At 46.6% G+C, this 19827-nt stretch overlaps 1 protein-coding gene across 1 annotated transcript in view; it reads right to left on the bottom strand.

Moving 5' to 3' along the window:
* SHCBP1L (SHC binding and spindle associated 1 like) overlaps window positions 1-19827 on the bottom strand; it is a 46544-nt gene that overhangs the window by 3737 nt on the left and 22980 nt on the right. Inside the window, exons 8-9 of the mRNA XM_075936787.1 lie at window positions 3794-4044; window positions 2304-2426 (exon numbers count right to left, since the gene is read on the bottom strand). Coding sequence (XP_075792902.1) covers window positions 2304-2426; window positions 3794-4044 — 374 coding nt within the window. The remainder of the gene's footprint in view (window positions 1-2303; window positions 2427-3793; window positions 4045-19827) is intronic.

Genomic DNA, 19827 nt, shown 5'->3' with positions numbered 1-19827 from the left:
CAACAGTCTTCTACCAATTTCCCACAACTTGCCTGTATGCCCAGAAAGGAAAGACATGTTCTCCCACAATTCACTGGGACATTGATGGAGAAGCTCACATTACTGCACTGTAAAGAGCCATGAGATATGTCCTCAGAAATCTTAAATGCCATGCATGAATGAGTGCAGTGCTAGTGTGAACACAGCAGCTTGACTGTTTTGCAATGGGGCCATTCAAGATAGGCTAATTCAAGAAGTAACTTGAGTGAAGATAATTCAAATTAATTCTGCAGTGTGTAGTTTTCACATAAGGCTACAATTTTGTCAGGAGGTCACAGATTCTGTGACTTCCAGAGATCACAATGACTTCAGCCCCTAGCAGCTGGGAACTGTGGGATACCTCCTGTGGGTAGCAGGGGGACTGTAGAGCTTTAAGCCAGCCCTACAGCTACCCAGTAGTTTCCCATTCTGTCACTGATATTTTTAGTAAAAGTCAGTGACAGGTCACAGACTTCTATGAATTTTTCTTTAGTGTCTGGACCAATCCATGACTCACTAAAAATATCCATTACAAAATCTTAGTTTTTAATTTGCTACCTTTATGTGTAAGGCTATGGTGGATTTTAGATCTGCCTCTCTTCCCCTAAAACACTCCAACCCTGCTGCCTCTGAAGAAGCCTATGCAGCAAAGACACTCTATTAATCCACCACAAGAAACCTGCACCTAGAAACTCCTCCCAAGACAATCCTTCCAAGCACAACACTCTGACTATCCAAGGTACTAAATGCCCTTTGTCAGCTCTCAGAACCTTGGATGAGGGAATAGACTACACCCTCAACAAGTTTGCAGATGACACTAAGCTAGGGGGAGAGGCAGATATGCTGGAGGGCAGGGATAGGGTCCAGAGTGACCTGGACAGATTTAGAGGATTGGGCCACAATAAATCTGACGAGGTTCAACAAGGACAAGTGTAGAATCCTGCACTTGGGACGGAAGAATCCCAAGCGTTGTTACAGGCTCGGGACTGAATGGCTAAGTAGCAGGTTCAGCAGAAAAGGACCTGGGGATTATAGTAGATAAGAAGCTGGATATGAGTCAACAGTGTGACCTTGTAGCCAAGAAGGCTAATGGCATATTAGGTTGCATTAGGAGAAGCATTGCCAGCAGATCCAGAGAAGTGATTATTCCCCTTTATTTGGCTCTGGTGAGGCTACATCTGGAAAATTGTGTCTAGTTCTGGGCTCCCCATCATAGAAAGGATGCAGACACATTGGAGAGGATTCAGCGGAGGGCGATCAAAATGATTAGGGGGCTGGAGCGCATGACCTATGAGGAGAGACTGAGGGATTTGGGTTTGTTTAGTCTGCAGAAGAGTGGGGGGGGGGGGGGGGGGAATCTGATAGCAGCCTTCAACTTTCTGAAAGGAGGTTCCAAAGAGGATGGGAAAAGGCTGTTCACAGTAGTGACGGATGGCAGAACAAGGCGCAATGGGCTCAAGTTACACTGGGAGAGGTCTAGGTTGGATATTAGGAAAAACTATTTCCCTAGGAGGTTGGCGAAGCACTGGGATGGGTTACCTAGGGAGGTGGTGGGATCTCTAACCCTAGAGGTTTTTAAGTCTTGACTTAAAAAGCCCTGGCTGGGTTGATTTAGCTGGGATTGGTCCTGCCTTGGGCTGGACTTGATGACCTCCTGAGGTCTCTTCCAGCTCTATGATTCTATGATCAGTAACTGCTAAACAGGTGGTGTTTAAGAAGCTGAGAAATGTGCTGAGAACCCCCCCCCCCCCCCCCCCCCCTTAGAGCTTGCCTGATAGCATTCATGAAAATCCACACTAGTGGTTGGTAGTAGGGATATGAATGGGTAACCAATTAGCTGATTACCCAGTAAGCCTCATCCTTAATGGGCAATGTTTACCGGGTAACAGTTAACCTTTACTCAGGAGCAGTCCCCTGCCTGTGGCTCACAGGCTGAGTGTCAACAGCTAGAACCAGCAGTCCCATCCCCTGCTTCTGGCCCAATGTGAGGCTGCCAACTCCCAACCCTGGGGCTGGAAGCAGCCAGGCTGGACCAGTCCCAGCCTGCTGTGTGGAGACTACTCTGGCCCCACCCTCTCCTGTTTAATCAATTAACCAGTTGGTAGCCATGGACTTAGCCAATGAATTCTTGAGTTTGAAATTTTAACTGAAGAAATGTAATTTTCAGAAAAAACATGTTCCGTAGTTCTTCAGCTTCCGCTAACTTCTGCATTTGTAACAGTACAGCTATTATTTTTTAGAAGTGCCAGTTACAATTGCTAGGAGAACCCAGCACAGTTAGTTACCTTAATATTAATTCCACCTAGGGCACTCTGTGAAGTCTCACTGATTTTCAAGTTATTGCAGTGGTGAATTTTGTTGCCCTCCAAAATGGCTGTGCTTCCTGGGTGCAGCTCAACACCAGCACCCTGTACAATAAAACAAACAAACAAATAAATAAAAATCCTGAAAGTAAGGATTGCCACAGTAATAGCAAAGTACAGTCAAGTATATAAAAAGTGCTGCTGCCATTTCATGTAAGATGTCAAAATTGGTACACTGCAGTTTATTGTGGTGAGGAATGGAAACCCATACAATTATGCAATGATAAGATAGGAATGTCAATGTGTAGATGAATACATGATTAACCGATAAGCCTGGGTTTACCTATTAATCCTGTCTACTACACACATTCCCCCCTTGCTCTGTGTGAATCAAAGGCAGCAAAGGGGGAGAAGGTGGGAACCTGTGCCAGTGAGGAGATGGCTTAAAAGCCAGTTCTCCCTCACCCTTGCACTGCTGCCTCTGATATAGAGGCAACAGTGCAGAGGGTGAGGGGAGCAGGCAGTAGCTGATATGTGTAGGGAGCCTGCTCCATGGATCTGCCTGCCTCTGGCCACTGCTGCCTCTTACAGAGGCAGGGAGGGGGAGAGGCAGGAGCTGGTGCTGGGAGGAATCCATGGCTGGCCTGGGTTCACCAGGGACAGAGGCTGCTCTGGAATCCCACAGAGCAGCCTCTATCCACAGTGAGCCTAGGCTCAGACCCCAACTCGCCCACCAAGGACAGAGCCTCTGTCTGCTGGGAGCTCTGGTACCCTGCTGTATCGGGGCAGCAGGCAGGAGCCAGTTTAAAAACCAGCTCCCCTTGTGAACCAGCTCTCACCTGCCACCCTATGCTGCTGCCTCTGATAGAGGCTGCAGCATGGGTGGTAGGGGGCTCCCTGAGAGTGGGGCCAGGAGTGTACTGGCTGCCTGCCCCCAAGCACTATTGAATAGTTGTGTAACTGGTAAAATTTGATGTGGTTACATGACTATTTAATTACATGCCATCTAATATACCAATTATGGGATTTTGTAACATGGAATGAAGGGTAGAGGAATCTTTTACTATTCCTTGCTTAGCACTTACTACTGTAAAATTACATCTTCAAGGATATATTTTAGTCTCTACATCAAATAGTTTTACATGTAAAAAGTAACAAGCATGAAAATATTGCTTAACAGTAATTAGTAAAATCCCAGCTAACACTTAATTCCATTGGTAAGGATGACACAGTAACACTAACTCCACGAATAAAAACAAAGCTACTGCCTTGAAGAGCTTAATGCAAATTTGCTACAGAAAATCGAAAGTTAACTGAAAACTACGTGTAAGTTTTCAAAACAAACTTGAGGTATTTCCACTTGCAATTTAACAGTTTGTCCTAGTTTTAAGAAGCAGCTTCTCTATGTATGTTAACATTTTATACTTGCTTATATATTAAATGATATTTTTATATGCAAGCAGACTCAGTACCTCAGCTCCTGTAATTTCACTGTTTGTAATAGTCAGAGAAGCTCCAGTAAGCACACAGACTCCAGTTCCTTCACATTTCAATACACAGTTTGCTAAAGTCATGTGACCAGATTCAACCACCACAATACCATCAACAGTTCCTTGTTGTACTAAAGTAAGGTGCATTAGTTTCACATTTTGAGCTTTGGATACCACAAAACTCTCATGAGTAGGCTCTGAAACGATCACAATTTCTTCTGGCTTTCCAGTTCCTAAATGAAAAAAGAAAAGTACCATTAACTGTCTTTTCTACACAATACAAAAGCAGAGAATTCCCTTTTTGCTGTTTGTTAAAATGAGCATTTCTCAGTGAGATGAGGCTTTTTTGTTTAAGTACAAAATGAATTAACTTAAATTATAGGCAAATCATGTATTGTATCAAAATCTGTTCACTTTCCACATCTACCTGTTTGATTGCATGCACCATGCTTAAGGTGACCATATTTTCTGAACCAAAAATAGGGACACAGCCATTCCCCCTAGCCTGATTAGCCACACCTCCTGATCTCTTAAGCCCTGCTCACCTATTACATAAAGTCCCACCTCTGGAGTACTTCCAGGGTTAAGATGGACACATGACCAGAAGTAAAGGGTGTCATGTGACCCCTTTAAGGACTCCTCCCACTGTCCTCTGCCAATAGGGATGGGTTTGGCCCCCAAAGGACCTTCCCATGCAACTATACTGCAATTGCATTAATCCAACTTGCATTGCATTAACTCAGGGAGAGAGGCCGGGGGGTAACTGTATTTCAGTGGTTCTCAAACTTTCTGGCCCGTGAACCACCTGGCTCAATGTAAACCTTTCTGTGGACCACCAGTTGCTAATGGAAACTGACTGTTAATTATATAATTGCACTTGAGCCATTTTGCTAGTGCTGCAGCTAGGGAGACTGGTTTGATTGAAATTATTAAACAGATCAAGTGTTTTAACTTTCTTGTGTTCATTTATCAAACTTCATTTTAAATAAAGTAAAATATTAATTTATGACCAACACAAAAGGTTTCAATGTTTTCTTTATGGCAGGGGCAGGTAACTTTTTTTTGGGTGGGGGGCCACTGACCCCCAGAAAAGTCAACTGGCGACCAAACAAGTGAGAAGCAAAAAAACTCCTCCAAAAACCCTCAATGATCTGGCCCTTTAATAAGAAACCTTACTCCTTTGGCATCCCAGCTCCACAGGGGGAGAGGATAGGACAGAGAGGAATGAGGTTCAAAATAAGGATGTTAAATTGTGGTAGCTTCAGGACCCAGCTCTAGCTGTGACTCAGCAGTCCTGGCTCTTGCTGGGTCTGGGAGCCAGCCGTGCATTTTAAAAGCCGCCGGACTCTTACTACATTTAAAATGTAAAGGAGCAGCAACCAGCATAAGCCGGGACTGCTTGGTCCTGGCTCACACTGAGACCAGTAGCCCCTATTAACTGCAGACCGCCTAGGCCACCGTGAACAGAAGCTTCTTGGGACCCAACCTCTGCCCACGGTGAGCCTTGGCCTGCCGTGGACAGAGGCTGCTTCGCAGCAGCCTCCTCTTTTTCCTCTCCCCTGCTGCTTCTGATAGAGGGAGCAGGGATAGGCGGGAACTGGCTTTTAAGTCGGGAGGAGCGCATGGGGGGGGCACCAAGCCCGAGCGTGCCCCACTGGGGTGGTAGCACTCCAGCCCAAGTTCTGCATGGCTTCTGCTAGGGCTCAGGTGGCAGTTCAAAAACGCCAAAGTTTGGGAGCGGCTACTCGGGGTCTTGGACCCAGCCACCCATCCCCCTCCCAGCAGCAGCAGCCGCTGTAATAAGCCATGGCCTGCACATGCAGGAGGCTGCGTGACCAGACCCTACATGACAGAGGCAGTGCTCTGGGATAAGGAGGGGGCCACCTGATGGTGGGGTAGTAGGTGGTGGAAGGGCCAGGGCTGTGCTTCACCAGAAGCCCCCCCAGCCAGCAAAGCTCCAACAGGAGCTGCCTACGCACTCTGCGGGCGGTGGGGGGAGAAGGACACTGTTGCTACTGCTGCACTGCATCAGGAGCAATGGACTCAGTCTCTTCTTCCCCCAAGTACGAGTCCCCATCAATAGTGAAATGTCCAGCAGAGATTTCCAGGACATTTCGCTACTTGATGGTGCACTGGGACAGAGTCCTTAAAACTGTGACAGTCCCGGTAAAATTAGTATGTGTGGTCAGCACAGCCATGCTGCATGGAACCAGGATCTTTTAAAGAGTCACATTTAACGCACTAGTAAAATGCAAACTAAAAATAGCAGAATAATATTACACTTTCCTCAATCTCAGTTCTGTAAACCTGGTGCTCAAAATACAAACATTCTGAAGATATGTAGAAATAAGTATCACCATGAAGACAAATTCAGAGAACTCTATTTGGTAATGTAATATACAGCTGCAGTCCTGTCTGTTAACTAGAGATGTAAAAGAATAGTTGAATAGTCAGTTACCCGATAAGCCTAGATTTATCAGGTAGTCGAGTTGACTACTTGCATTCCTTCTCCACCCCTTTCTGCCTCTGTATCAGAAACAACGAGGGCGGGGAGGAGCTGGCTTAAAACCAGTTCCCTCCAGCACTGTTTCCACAGTGCGGGGGACAGGGGAAGAGGACGGACAGGGGAGGCAGAGGTGCAGCAGGGATAGTGAGTGCCTCCCTTACCAACTAATTAATTGAGTAGTAAATGGAAAATTCCATCGACTGGTCAATTAGCTGATTAATCAAAATTTAACATCCCTATTAACAACTAAACATGACCAATGAAGCAATAGCAATAGAGATTTTAGAATTAACCTTATTGCTCCATTCTAGAAAATGTATCCCACAAAGTCAGCTTCTGCAAGGTATCCAAAGAAATGTAACTTCCTTCTACCTGTTTTATGAAGTTGAACCAATGGAGAGTACTGAAGATTTAAAGAATATTCAGCAGAGGTCCTCTACGATCCACATTTGGAGTATATTTTATTTCCAACACCATAGATACCTGCTTAGTATCAGGTTTCTTTAGGCATATGGGAAGCTCCTGGCACCAAAGTAGGACCTAAGTAGGTTCCTAAAGGTATCTGCTTCTATATCAAAGGTTCACATATTACAGCTAAGGTTATTGGTATCAGAGACTTCAGTCATAGTCCTAACAGTTATGTATCATGAACTGTTTTGAACTGATTTTATTGTGGAATTTATTCCTCATTTTCATGGCTTTGCGTCTGAAAGAGGCCTACTTTATTCGTTCACAGGACAGCTGATTCAACATCAGAATCAAGGTCTGAGCTTTTAAAGCCTCCTTGATGAGGATGGCACAAAACCTCTGCTGCTTACTAGTGCAGATTTAAGACTGGAAGGCCCTGCACACCGTGCAGCAGTCTGGGTAACAGGCTTATTGCAAGCAGAACAAACAGCAAATGCATGTCATCGTTAAGGAACCTGAAGTAAAATGACGTGCACCCTGCTTAAATCCACCTTTATTAATAGGGTCCTTGGAGGTGAGATCAAAAAAATCTGAGAACTGTAGGTCCAAAATAAATATATGATGTACAAGGGAACAACTGTTTTACTAAATTTAATATGCTAAGTTGAAATTTGGGATGAAAACAGAGTCTAACCGTTCATTCAAAGCAGAGAGAAAGCCCAGTATCATCAGCTGACTGCAGAAATACCGGCATTGAGAAGGCTGGCTGCAGTCTTTTGCAGTCTATGCTGTGATCGTTTGCTGCTATGAGAGGACACTGACATATCCTCAATGGAAACTGATTTGCAGAAGGGTCCAAAAGTTCAGCCACAGATCTCAAGTTAGGAACCAAAAGCCACCTCAAAGAACCTTAACTTTATTATTTATCTATTCTGAGTCTGTTACTGACCTTAATGCTATATTACCTTATTTTGCATTTAAAATTATCTAGTTATTTCTATACAGTAACACCAATCTTGAGTAAATATCAAAGGATCCACAAAGATTTATTGAAGGGATGTTTTGAAGTGATCTAATACAAGGGATTGCCTCCTTTTGGTGATGTTTAGCAGAGCGTTCACAATTTAGGCAGAATACATGGATACTATAGTATCTTTTATTCTCACATGTTAGTGATGGTTGCATTGTTCATAAGTGGCCATTATATTCAATGCGTAATCGCTCAAGACCCTGAAAGAGTGATGACATCTGATTATACTGTGGAATAAAACAGGCAAACCCATTAAGACCAAGTGCCTGATGTAATCAAGAATTTCCTTTGTATTATTTATTCAAGTATATCAAACTACCCTAGGAATGCAGGAAAAGGTATAAAGAAGTCAACATTAAGGACATGACTGCACTAAAAGTTTACAGAGGTGCAGTTGCACTGTGGTAAGATTGCTAATGTAGCCACTCTAAACCAAGAGAGAGAGCTTTCTACATAACTACTCCAGCCCCTGTGAGTAGCTGGCTGTCCTTGCTGTTCCTGGTAGTTCATCATGTCAACCGCTAGTGACCTTGTTTGAGAGTGGTTATAGAGGTGTTCATAGCCCTTTGGGGCACAAAGCACCATTTAACCCTCTTGGCCGTGGGTGCAATTGAGGCCAAGGTCTGCCAAAAAATCTTGGTGGTGGTCTGGATGGATTTGGTGGACTCTCAAGAGAAAGAACATTCACTATCAGGACAGATTCTTCTACTATCTCCTCAGCTGGGAGGTTGAGGCTCTGAGCCACACCCTGGAGCAGGTCATGGTAGGACTTTAGAATCCATGGAAGAAGGGGACCCACCACTGCCTCATTTGGTGACGACACCACAGGGGAAACAGGGTCTTCCTGGCTTGTCAGAGGGAACACCTGAGAAGGGAGTGCCAATGTCCCTTGCCCGCTTTGGCCGACAAGATCCTTGGGTGCTGGGGCCCACTGATGAAACAGACAGTGGCGCTTGGGCCAAGGGGCCCACAGAGGGCGGCCTTTGCCCTTGGCTCTGTGGTATGCCCACAGAGTCCAAAAGGGCCACTGCCTAGGTGCCTGCCACTGGGGAGGCCAGGACTGCGCCGGTGCAACAGCTGCATCAAGATACTGCTGCCAGGAGTGGTACCTGAGAGCTACTGGACACAAAGGACTCCGCTTCAGAGTCAGATGGGTACTCCAAGTCTAACCGTGGTGGAGCAAAGCCAGACAGTGCCAGTGATAGTTCCAAGGAGAGTGTCCATGCCAGCTCATAGCCAAGAGTTTGCCATTGTGCAGATTGCGTTGAAGACATCCTTGATGCTGAAGCCACACGAGGAGGCATACAGCATGTCTTAAGTAGTGTTGTGGGCAAAAGCACTAGTAGCGGTGATGCAAGAGCCAAGGTAGCGGGTCCAGGAAGCGGTGCTGCTGATGTCACAGGTGGATGGGGCAGCCACGACTCAGAGTTGGCACCGTAAGTTTGATGAGGTGCCAACCAGCCTTGAAAGTATCCAGCACAGGGGGAAAATCTAAGTCCTCTTCCACCAACTCTGATACTGCATAGTACATAGACTTCAGACTTGGAAGTCCTGCCCAAGTGGCCAGAGTCAACAATACTGAGATTGAGGGGCTCAGCCTGGACAGGCTCAGTGCAGGCTGACTCCAGGCCCTTATTAGACCTCCTGGAGGAGGAACAACCCCAGTTGGTCCTCTTCTTTTTCCACAGCACCAGGGAGTAAGACTGGTGCTGGGTAGACAAGCCTGTCTTGTGTGTAGGAGAGCAATGCTGGTGATCCCTCTGCTCATCCAGGGACTCCTGCACTGAGGCCAGCACACTGTACACTGTAGGAATCGGGGCGCTGACATGAGGCTGTGGCCGAAGTGTCAACTCCATGAGGAAAAGATTACACCATTGATCCTTCTCTTAGTTCTTGGCATACACCCTCTGAAAATGCTGCACTTATCTTACAGATGGCCGTCTTCCGGGCACCAGGCAGGCAGTGTGAGGATCTTCTCTGGGTGTATACTTACCACACTATTTGAAACCCTGAAACCACTGCATGCCTTGAGAGCATAATCAGAAGATGAACCCTCCTGCACCCCAAACTACTACAAAGAGAAAAAACAAACAAGAATATACAGCCGCTCTCCGAGTTACAAACAGGTTATGGACCAACACTTGGTCCGTAACTTGAAGTGTTCGTAACTCGGATCCCATAGAGTTACATGGCGACCGCGCCGTTCGTAAGCACAGATTGCCATTCGTAACTCAGATCCGCATTTACAACCGCTTTGGTCATAAGTGCGGATGGTTATAAATGGAGAAGGTTGTAACTCGGGGAGCGGCTGTACACTACAGAGAGCTGTGAAGAAAGTGAAGTTACTCACCTTGGTACAGTAACTGTCGTTCTTTGAGATGTGTCCCCCCACGGGTGCTTCACTGTAGGTGCTGGGCTTGCCCCAGCGCCACAGGATGGAGATCTTTCAAAGCCGTAGTTGACGGGACCATGCATGCGAAGGGGCGTCTCGCAGCATTGGAGCTCTCCGGTTCTAACCAGTGGGATATCCGGTATCTAACATGGGATATCTGGTTCTAACCAGTTCCTCGAACACGCCTCAGAATCTGTGAAAGACAGAAAACAGACTCCGAAGCGGGGAAGCGAGTGGGTAGTGGAGCACCCACGGGGGAACACATCTCGAATAACAACAGTTACTGCACCAAGGTGAGTAACTTCGCTTTCTTCTTCGAGTGATGTCCCCATGAGTGCTCCACTGTAGGTGACTGAGTAGCAGTGCCCACCCGTGGAAAGGAAGGTGGGATTTGGAGGCCCTTATGTATGCATGGATGAAAGCTCTGCAGATACTATGGAAGTATCTGGAAGCCATCTGCATTGAATAACATAGAGCTTGGCAAATGTGTGGTAAGAGGCCAGGGGGACACCTCTAAGGTATGCAGTGGAGGTTGCTCTGGCTCTTGTAGAGTGAGCTCTAGGACGTTGTGGAAGTGGTACGTTACATATAGTGTAGCACTGGGTTATGCAGGAAACAATAATGTTTGCTATTCTCTGGGATGATATAGGCTCACCCCTAGAGCGCTCAGTGAGGGAGACTAGTAATTGGTCTGTCTTCCTAAAAGACTGAGTGCGTTCTATATAGAAGGCTAGGGCTCTGCAGACGTCTAGTGTGTGGAGAGCTGCCTCACGTGGTGAAGTGTGTGGTTCTGGGTAAAATGCAGGTAGAACCACTGGCTCGTTAAGGTGGAAATCAGAACAGACCTTAGGGATAAAGGGTGGGTGGTGCCTAAAGATCACGCTGTCCTTGTTAAAAACAGTATATGGAGGTACCATCATAAGTGCTGAAATCTCACTCGTTCTTCGCGCCAAGGTGATGGCATTGAGAGAGACCTACTTCGTCGTCAGGGTCTGGACAGGAATTGTAGCTAGTGGCTCAAAGGGTGGCGCTGTGAGAGTTCCAAGTACTAAGTTCAGGCTCCACAATGGAGAGGGAGTGAGTATAGGAGGGTTTAGGTTTATTAGTGCCTTGAGAAACCTCTTTGTGAGAGGATGGGTGAATAAAGAAACGCCATCTATTGGATGCCAAAAGGCTGTCATTGCCGCGAGATGGACTCTTAGGGACGCTAAGGCTAATCCAGTTTGTTTCAGGTGCATCATATAGTCCAGAATGACGTGGATTGGGACTGTTTGAGGATCCATATGGTGTTCGGAGCACCAGGAAGTGAACCTCTGTCATTTGGCAAGGTAAGTAGATCTAGTATTTTGTCTCCTACTGTGGATTAAGACATCTTTGACCTGATCAGAGCACAGGATTGTGGAGGCATTTAGCCAGCGAGGTACCACGCTGTGAGGTGAAGGGTGCGCAGTTGTGCATGCAGGAGAGTGCCTTGGTTCTGGGTTAGCAGGTTCGGAATCAATGGGAGCGGATACAGGGGGAGTACAGTGCCAAGCGTAGGAGGAGTGGATACCAATGTTGTTGTGCCCATGCAGGTGCCAGTAATATTACTGTGGCCCTGTCAAGTTTGATTTTCTGCAGGACTCTCGAGATAAGAGGTGTGAGTGGAAAAGCGTACATGAAGGGACCGCTCCAATTGAGGAGAAAGGCATCTCCTAAAGAATTGTGACCGAGGCCCGCTCTGGAACAATAACGGCGACATTTCTTGTTGTCGATGGTGGTGAATAGGTCTATCTGAGACATACACCACTGGCGAAAGAGGGAACAGAGGACTCCGCAGTGGATATCCCATTCGTGATCTATCGCAAAATTCGTGCTGAGGAAATCTGCCATCGTGTTGCTGATGCCAGGTAAATAAGACGCCACAAGTGTTGTGCTATTGGCAATGCACCAGTTCCATAGTCAGGTTGCCTCCGCGCATAGCGATCAGAAACGTGCATCTCCCTGGTGATTTATATAATACATGGTCACTATGTTGTCCGTGAGAATGCCCACTGTGCGGTTGCGGATCTGGAAGTGGAAATGTCTGCAAGCATTGGCAACTGCTCTCAACTCCAAGAGGTTTATATGAAGTAAAGCCTCCTGCGATGACCATAGGCCTTGGATGGAGAGTTTGCCCATATAGGCACCCCATCCAATGAGGGAGGCTTCGGTGGTAATGAGGTTGTGGTCAATGAAATGGAGTCCCTGACAATAAGTTGTCATCTTTGGTCCACCAGTGGAGAGAAGATCTGACTGTGGAAGGAACAAGCACCGATTTGTGTACATTGTGCTTCATAGGGTTGTAGACTGTAATCAGCCAGTGTTGCAATGGACGAAAGTGCAGTCTGGCATGAGGAACGATGTTTGTAGTGAAGGCCATATGGCCCATAAGTTTAAGTACTGTGAGAACTTGTGACAAGAGCTTGTCCATTAGTTCTTGTATTGCCCAAAATCTTGTGATGGGTAAATATGCCCTTGCAGTGATGGAATCGAGGGGAGCTCCTATAAACTCTAGCTCTTGAGTAGGTTGAAGTGTGGATTTGTCCTCGTTGACGAGGAGACCTAAAAGGAGGAATGTTTGGCCGGTAATACACAGCATTTCGGAAACTTCCACTGACAAATGTCCTGTTTTAAAAGGCAATCATCTAAGAAGGGATATATCACTACTCCTCTGCGTTGAAGGTGCGCAGCTACTACGGAAAGTGTTTTCATGAACATCCTGAGTGCTGTGGAGAGGCCAAATAGTAGAACTCGTTATTGAAAGTGGTCTGTACCGATTGTGAAGTGTAGAAACCTCCTGTGTGCAGAATGAATCAATGTGAAAATAAGCATCTTTGTGGTCGAGAGCAGCAAGCCAGTCATTTTGATTGAGGGCTGGTAGTATGGAGGCTAGCATTACCATCTTGAAGCGTTGTTTCCGGGGATATCTCTTCAGTTGCCAGAGGTCCAGAATGGATCTCCATCCGCCAGTTTTCTTTTGAATGAGGAAATAGCGGGAGTAGAACCCTCTCCCTTGGAATTGATGTGGTACTCTTTCTACCGCACCTATATGGAGCAGGTGAGTAATTTCGGTGCAGACTAAGTCTTCGTGAGAGGAGTCCCTGAACAGGGATGGGGACGGTGGAGTTGTGGGAGGAATAGTGTGGAGTGGAATGGTGTATCCAGTTTGAATTATCTCCAAAACCCTCTTGACAGTGGTAATGTCAGCCCAGTGATGATAAAAGGTCCAAAGATGATGGTGGAATATGCAGGTAGAGTCGGAAGAGACTGTCTGCTTGCTCTCGACCAACACGTCAAACCTGCTGTTTGTTGCCAGGTTGAATCTGTGTACGATTAGTAAGGTTGCGACGTCTCAGAGGTCTGTGGCGTTGGCATGACTGGTCAAAGGAGCAATGCGGGTGTTGCCATTGCTGCCTCGCATGCGAATAGTCATAGTGCCTTTGAAAAGGTATGTAGCGCCTCCTTCTATATGGGGGGGTGTACATTCCCAAAGATCGGAGGATTGTCCTAGAATCTTTACTAGAGTGGAGGACTGTATCTGTCTTTTCCCCAAATAATTTGTCTCTTTTTTAAACAGTAAGTCTTCCACTTTCGTTTGAAGCTCCTTGGGGACTCCTGTGGATTGAAGAAAGGAAGACCTCCTCATAACTACAACCGTAGCCGTGGTGCGAGCTGCAGTGTCTGCCACGTCCATGGCAATTTGCAAACTGGCCCGTGTGGACACATAGCCCTCTTGTACGACAGACTTAAGCAGTGGCCTTTTAGATTCTGGGAGTGCCTCTATCAGAGCCATGAGCTTGGTGCAATTATCAAAATTATGGTTTGATAAATGCACTAAATAACTGGCTATTCTGAGGAGCGCGATTGAAGATACGTAAACTTTTCTCCCGAATAAATCAAGTCTTTTGGACTTCGTCTGCTGTGTTGTTTTTGTATTGTGGCGCCCTCGCTCTTTCATGCGCTACATCGACTACAAGGCAGTTGGGCTGGGGGTGAGTAATAAGAACTCTGACCCTTTTGGTGGTACAAAGTACTTTGTCTGCCCATTTATTAGTAGGGAGGGCAGATGCTGGGGTTTGCCAGAGTTTATCGGCAACCTCAAGTATGGCCTCGTCCAGAGGTATAGCCAGCTTAGCACTCTGGGTGAATAATAGTACTGGCGACAGTGAGGTGAATAATCCCTATGGTAGTCAATGGTGCTCATAATGGTCACAATTATAGTAGAGGATCGTGATGGGGACCACCTGTCGGGGTAATGTCTTCTATAGTCATGCCGAGAACATGATCTTGGTGAACGCAAGGATGGAGAAGAAGAGTAGGATCTTCTCGGAGGTGGTGATGGAGAAGCAGAGAATTGATGGTAGTATTTCCGGGTATCCCTTAGAAAGGGAGATGGGAGGCTATCCGGAGATGTATACCTTTTGAACAACCAGGGTGATCTCCTGGCTGATGGTAGGGGTGGAAAAGACAATGGCACTGGTGAGAATGTTAAAGGCGGAGAAGCAGGAGATGGATTGCGGTGGTGGTGCATCTTATCACATGCCTTTGTTGGTGGCACTCACTCCGGTGCCAAGAATGGCGTCGCTCACTCTGGCGCCGAGGCCGGTGCTGCTCGCCCCTGTGCCGAGGTCGGTGCCTCTCCTCCAGACAGTGATCTCTCCAGTGCCGAGCCTGACTCGGAGGATGTGAAGGCGGCACGTATCGGTGCCAACTGGGCACGTGGCTCCGCCGCAACAGGCGGTGCTGAAGGCTTCGGTGCAGAGACCGCCAGTGTTGCGGTTGTTGAAGTTGCAGCTGAATGGCGCAAAGTTGCGGGCGGATCAATTTTTTTGGCTTGGGATGTAGAGATTGAAGTGGCATGGGCACTCATACCCAAAGTGCCTGGCTTGGAGCCCATGCTAATTCTGCCATGAGAAGTTAAAGGCAGTGATGTAGTTGGAGAGGGCTTAGACTTTCTCAGTGGTGCCACCATCAGCAAGGTGGCTCTTCTCTTTTGAGCATGCTGACTGGCTCGAGGGGGAGAGGCTGATCCTTCAGGCTGCAGCGCCTTGTTGAAGAGGATCATCCGGAGCCTCATTTCTCTATCACAGCAGGCTCTAGCCATGAGTTTTAAACAATGTACGCACTTTTGTAGTACATGAGCCTCACCGAAGCAGCGGATACAGGCTGCGTGGCCATCTGAGGCAGGCGTGGCTTCATGGCACATAGAGCATTTTTTAAACCCTGGTGAACCAGGCATTTTTTTTTTTGAGTATGTACAAACGAAGGTGAATTATATACAGCGAAAGAAGAATGATAACGATAGGAAAGTGGGAAGAAGGAGGACTTTTACTATTTTTTTTTTCAAAACTTGAAGGTAAGTAAAACGGGTGAATAATAACAAGAGGAAGAAGCAATAACTAGAGGAAATAAAGTGATTTTGTGTCTCAAACTGTTGTCAACAAGAGAGTTCACTGCAGCCTGAGGCAGTTGAGAGGAACTGGATTGCGTAGCGCAGGAGAGCGCGAATGCTGCGCGACGCCCCTGCATGATCCGGTCGACTACAGCTTTGAAAGATCTCCATCCTGCGACACCAGGGCAAGCCCAGCACCTACAGTGGAGCACCCATGGGGACATCACTTGAAGAAGAACTATAAACATTAGGGACTAACAACTTGCAAAGCAAGAAGTCAGAAGCACCAACAACTGACTGTCCCTGGCAGAGAGAAGGAACTGAGCGGAGGTTGTATCAGGTAAGGTCAACAGGGGTATGCTGCTGTGGAGTCATCACTCCAGGGGACTCCACAGCTGGATGGATATCACTAGGGAAATTCTTCTGATGGCTGTGTACAGAGTGTGCACGCATATTGGAATGCACATGAGAAATCACTTGAAGAAAATCTTGTTGCTAACCTGACAAAAATGGATATAAAAATGTTAGTCATCACATTTACTATTTCCACATTCAACTGGGGTATGTCTATACTTGCACACTAGTTTGAACTAGGGATGCAAAGGTAGGCATTCGAAATAGTCAATGAAGCGGGGATTTAAATATCCCGTGCTTCATTAGCATGATTTCGCCGGCACGTTTCGAAACAGCTATTGATCGGAGTAACACGCCGGCAAGATCATGCTGCTGGTGGAATCTCTCAGGCAGCAGGTGGGAGAGCTACAGGAGGAGGTGGCCAGGCTGAGGAGCATTCGAAGCCATGAGGAATTCCTGGACTGTATTCCTGTGGAGTCCACGGAGGTCACTGTCCTAGGATGTGGGACTGTTGACCAGCCACTTATGGAGGAGGCGGTGGTGCAGGGTGAGAACTGGCAGCTGGTTACTTCCGGCAGCAGGCAGTGTTCCACCCCTGCTCCTAACCCTCCCACTGTGTTGTTACATAACCGTTACACTTTACTTTCAGCAGGAGACAAGGAGTCACCCCCCACAGTGGAGGAGACCAGGCCTTGCACCACCAAGGTTGAGCAGTCTCCTGCCACCACTGCGAGGAGGAAACGTAGGGTAGTGGTGGTTGGAGACTCTCTTCTGAGGGGAACGGAGGCACCCATCTGTCGCCCTGACAGCTCATCTCGAGAGGTATGCTGTCTGCCAGGGGCCCGTATCCGAGATGTTACGGAGGCATTGTCGAGGATTATCCGGCCCTCTGACTACTACCCCATGCTACTCATCCACGTGGGCACAAATGATACTGCCAGGTGTGACACTGAGCGGATCAAGTGTGACTACAGGGCTTTGGGAGTACGGGTGAAGGAGTTTGGAGCGCAGGTGGTATTCTCTTCTATCCTTCCTGTCAAAGGTAGGGGCCCGGGCAGAGAGAGGTGCATCCTGGAGGTGAATGCCTGGCTGCGACGATGGTGTCGCCAGGAGGGATTCGGCTTCCTTGATCACGGGGTGCTCTTCCAGGAAGGACTGCTTGGCGGAGATGGAGTTCACCTTTCCAGGAGCGGGAAGGCCTTGTTTGGACACAGACTGGCTAACCTTGTGAGGAAGGCTTTAAACTAGGTTTGTTGGGGGCAGGTGAACAAAGCCCACAGGTAAGTGCTGCATGTGCAGGACTGGGAGATGGGTTGGAAATGGGGGGGACTACGGCCTATAATGGGAAGGAGAAAGGAGGGTCAGGGCACAACAGGGAGGCAAGATCAAATCAGTATCTTAGATGCCTATATACAAATGCGAGAAGTATGGGTAATAAGCAGGAAGAACTGGAATTGCTAACCAATAAATACAACTATGATATCATTGGTATTACAGAAACCTGGTGGGATGGGACGCATGATTGGAATGTTGGTATGGAAGGGTACGGCTTGCTCAGGAAGGACAGACAGGGAAAAAAGGGAGGAGGGGTTGCCTTGTATATTAAAAATGTACACACTTGGACTGAAGTGGAGATGAATGTAGGAGATAGCTGTGTAGAGAGTCTCTGGGTTAAGCTAAAAGGGGTAAAAAACGAGGGTGATATCATGCTAGGAGTCTACTACAGGCCACCTAGCCAGGTGGAAGAGGTGGATGAGGCCTTTTTTAAACAATTAACAAAACTATCCAAAGCCCAAGATTTGGTGGTGATGGGGGACTTCAACTATCCAGACATATGTTGGGAAACTAACACAGCGAGGCACAGGCTATCCAATAAGTTTCTGGACTGCATTGGAGACAACTTTCTGTTTCAGAAGGTTGAAAAAGCTACCAGAGGAGAAGCTGTTCTGGATTTGGTTTTAACAAATAGGGAGGAACTAGTTGAGAACTTGAAAGTGGAAGACAGTATAGGGGACAGTGATCACGAAATAATAGAGTTCATGATCTTAAGGAAAGGTAGAAGGGAGACCAGCACAATTGAGGTAATGGATTTCAGGAAGGCAGATTTTGATAAGCTCAGAGAACTTGTAGGTAAGGTCCCATGGGAAGCAAGACTGAAGGGAAAAACAACTGAGGAGAGTTGGAAGTATTTCAAAGGGACGTTGTTAAGGGCCCAAAAGCAAACAATTCCGCTGTGTAGGAAAGATAGAAAATATGGCAAAAGACCAGCTTGGCTTAACAAGGAGATCTTGCACGATCTCAAAATAAAAAAGGAGTCATATAAAAAATGGAAACTAGGACAACTAACAAAGGAGGAATATAGGCAAGCAACACGGGAATGCAGGGGCAAGATTAGAAAGGCAAAGGCACAAAATGGGATCAAACTAGCTATAGGCATAAAGGGAAACAAGAAGACCTTTTATAAATACATTAAAAGCAAGAGGAAGACCAAGGACAGGGTAGGCCCACTGCTTAGTGAGGAGGGAGAAGCAGTAACAGGGAACTTGGAAATGGCGGAGATGCTCAATGACTTCTTTGTTTCGGTCTTCACCGAGAAGTCTGGAGGTGTGCCTAACGTAGTGAATACAAGCAGAGAGAGGGTAAGTTTAGAAGACAGGATACACAAAGAACAAGTTAAAAATCACGTAGGAAAGTTAGATGTCAGCAAGTCACCAGGTCCTGATGAAATGCATCCCAGGATACTCAAGGAGCTGATAGAGGAGGTATCTGAGCCTTTAGCTATGATCTTTGAAAAATCATGGCAGACAGGGGAGATTCCAGAAGACTAGAAAAGGGCAAATATTGTGCCCATCTATAAAAAGGGGAATAAGAACAACCCAGGAAACTACAGACCGGTCAGTTTAACGTCTGTCCCAGGGAAGATAATGGAGCAGGTAATTAAGGAAATCATATGCAAACACTTGGAAGGTAATAAAGTGATAGGGAATAGCCAGCATGGGTTTGTGAAGAACAAGTCATGCCAAACTAATCTGATAGCTTTCTTTGATAGGATAACGAGCCTTGTGGATAAGGGAGAAGCGGTGGATGTCATATACCTAGACTTTAGTAAGGCATTTGATACGGTCTCGCATGATATTCTTATTGATAAACTAGGCAAATATAACTTAGATAGGGCCACGATAAGGTGGGTGCATAATTGGCTAGATAACCGTAGTCAGAGAGTTGTTGTTAATGGTTCTAAATCCTGCTGGAAAGGGATAACAAGTGCAGTTCCTCAAGGGTCTGTTTTGGGACCCGTACTGTTCAATATCTTCATCAATGATGTAGATATTGGGATAGAGAGTACGCTTATTAAGTTTGCAGATGATACCAAACTGGGTGGGGTTGCAACTTCTTTGGAGGATAGGGACATAATTCAAAATGACCTTAGCAAGTTAGAGAAATGGTCAGAGGTAAACAGGATGAGGTTTAATAAAGAGAAATGCAAAGTGCTCCACTTAGGAAGGAACAATCAGTTCCATACATACAAGATGGGAAGCGACTGTCTAGGAAGGAGCATGGCGGAAAGGGATCTAGGGGTCATAGTGGACCACAAGTTGAATATGAGCCAACAGTGTGATGCTGTTGCAAAAAAAGCAAATATGATTCTAGGTTGTATCAACAGGTGTGTTGTAAGCAAAACTCGTGAAGTCATTCTGCCGCTCTACTCTGCACTAGTTAGGCCTCAGCTGGAGTACTGTGTCCAGTTCTGGGCGCCACATTTCAAGAAAGATGTGGAGAAATTGGAAAGGGTACAGAGAAGAGCGACAAGAATGATTAAAGGTTTAGAGAACATGACCTATGAAGCCAGGCTTCATGAACTGGGCTTGTTTAGTTTGGAAAAAAGAAGATTAAGGGGGGACATGATAGCGGT

This window comes from Pelodiscus sinensis, chromosome 9, assembly GCF_049634645.1.
Source record: "Pelodiscus sinensis isolate JC-2024 chromosome 9, ASM4963464v1, whole genome shotgun sequence".
Taxonomy (NCBI): Eukaryota; Metazoa; Chordata; order Testudines; family Trionychidae; genus Pelodiscus; species Pelodiscus sinensis.
This window is presented reverse-complemented; position numbering and strand designations above follow the sequence as displayed.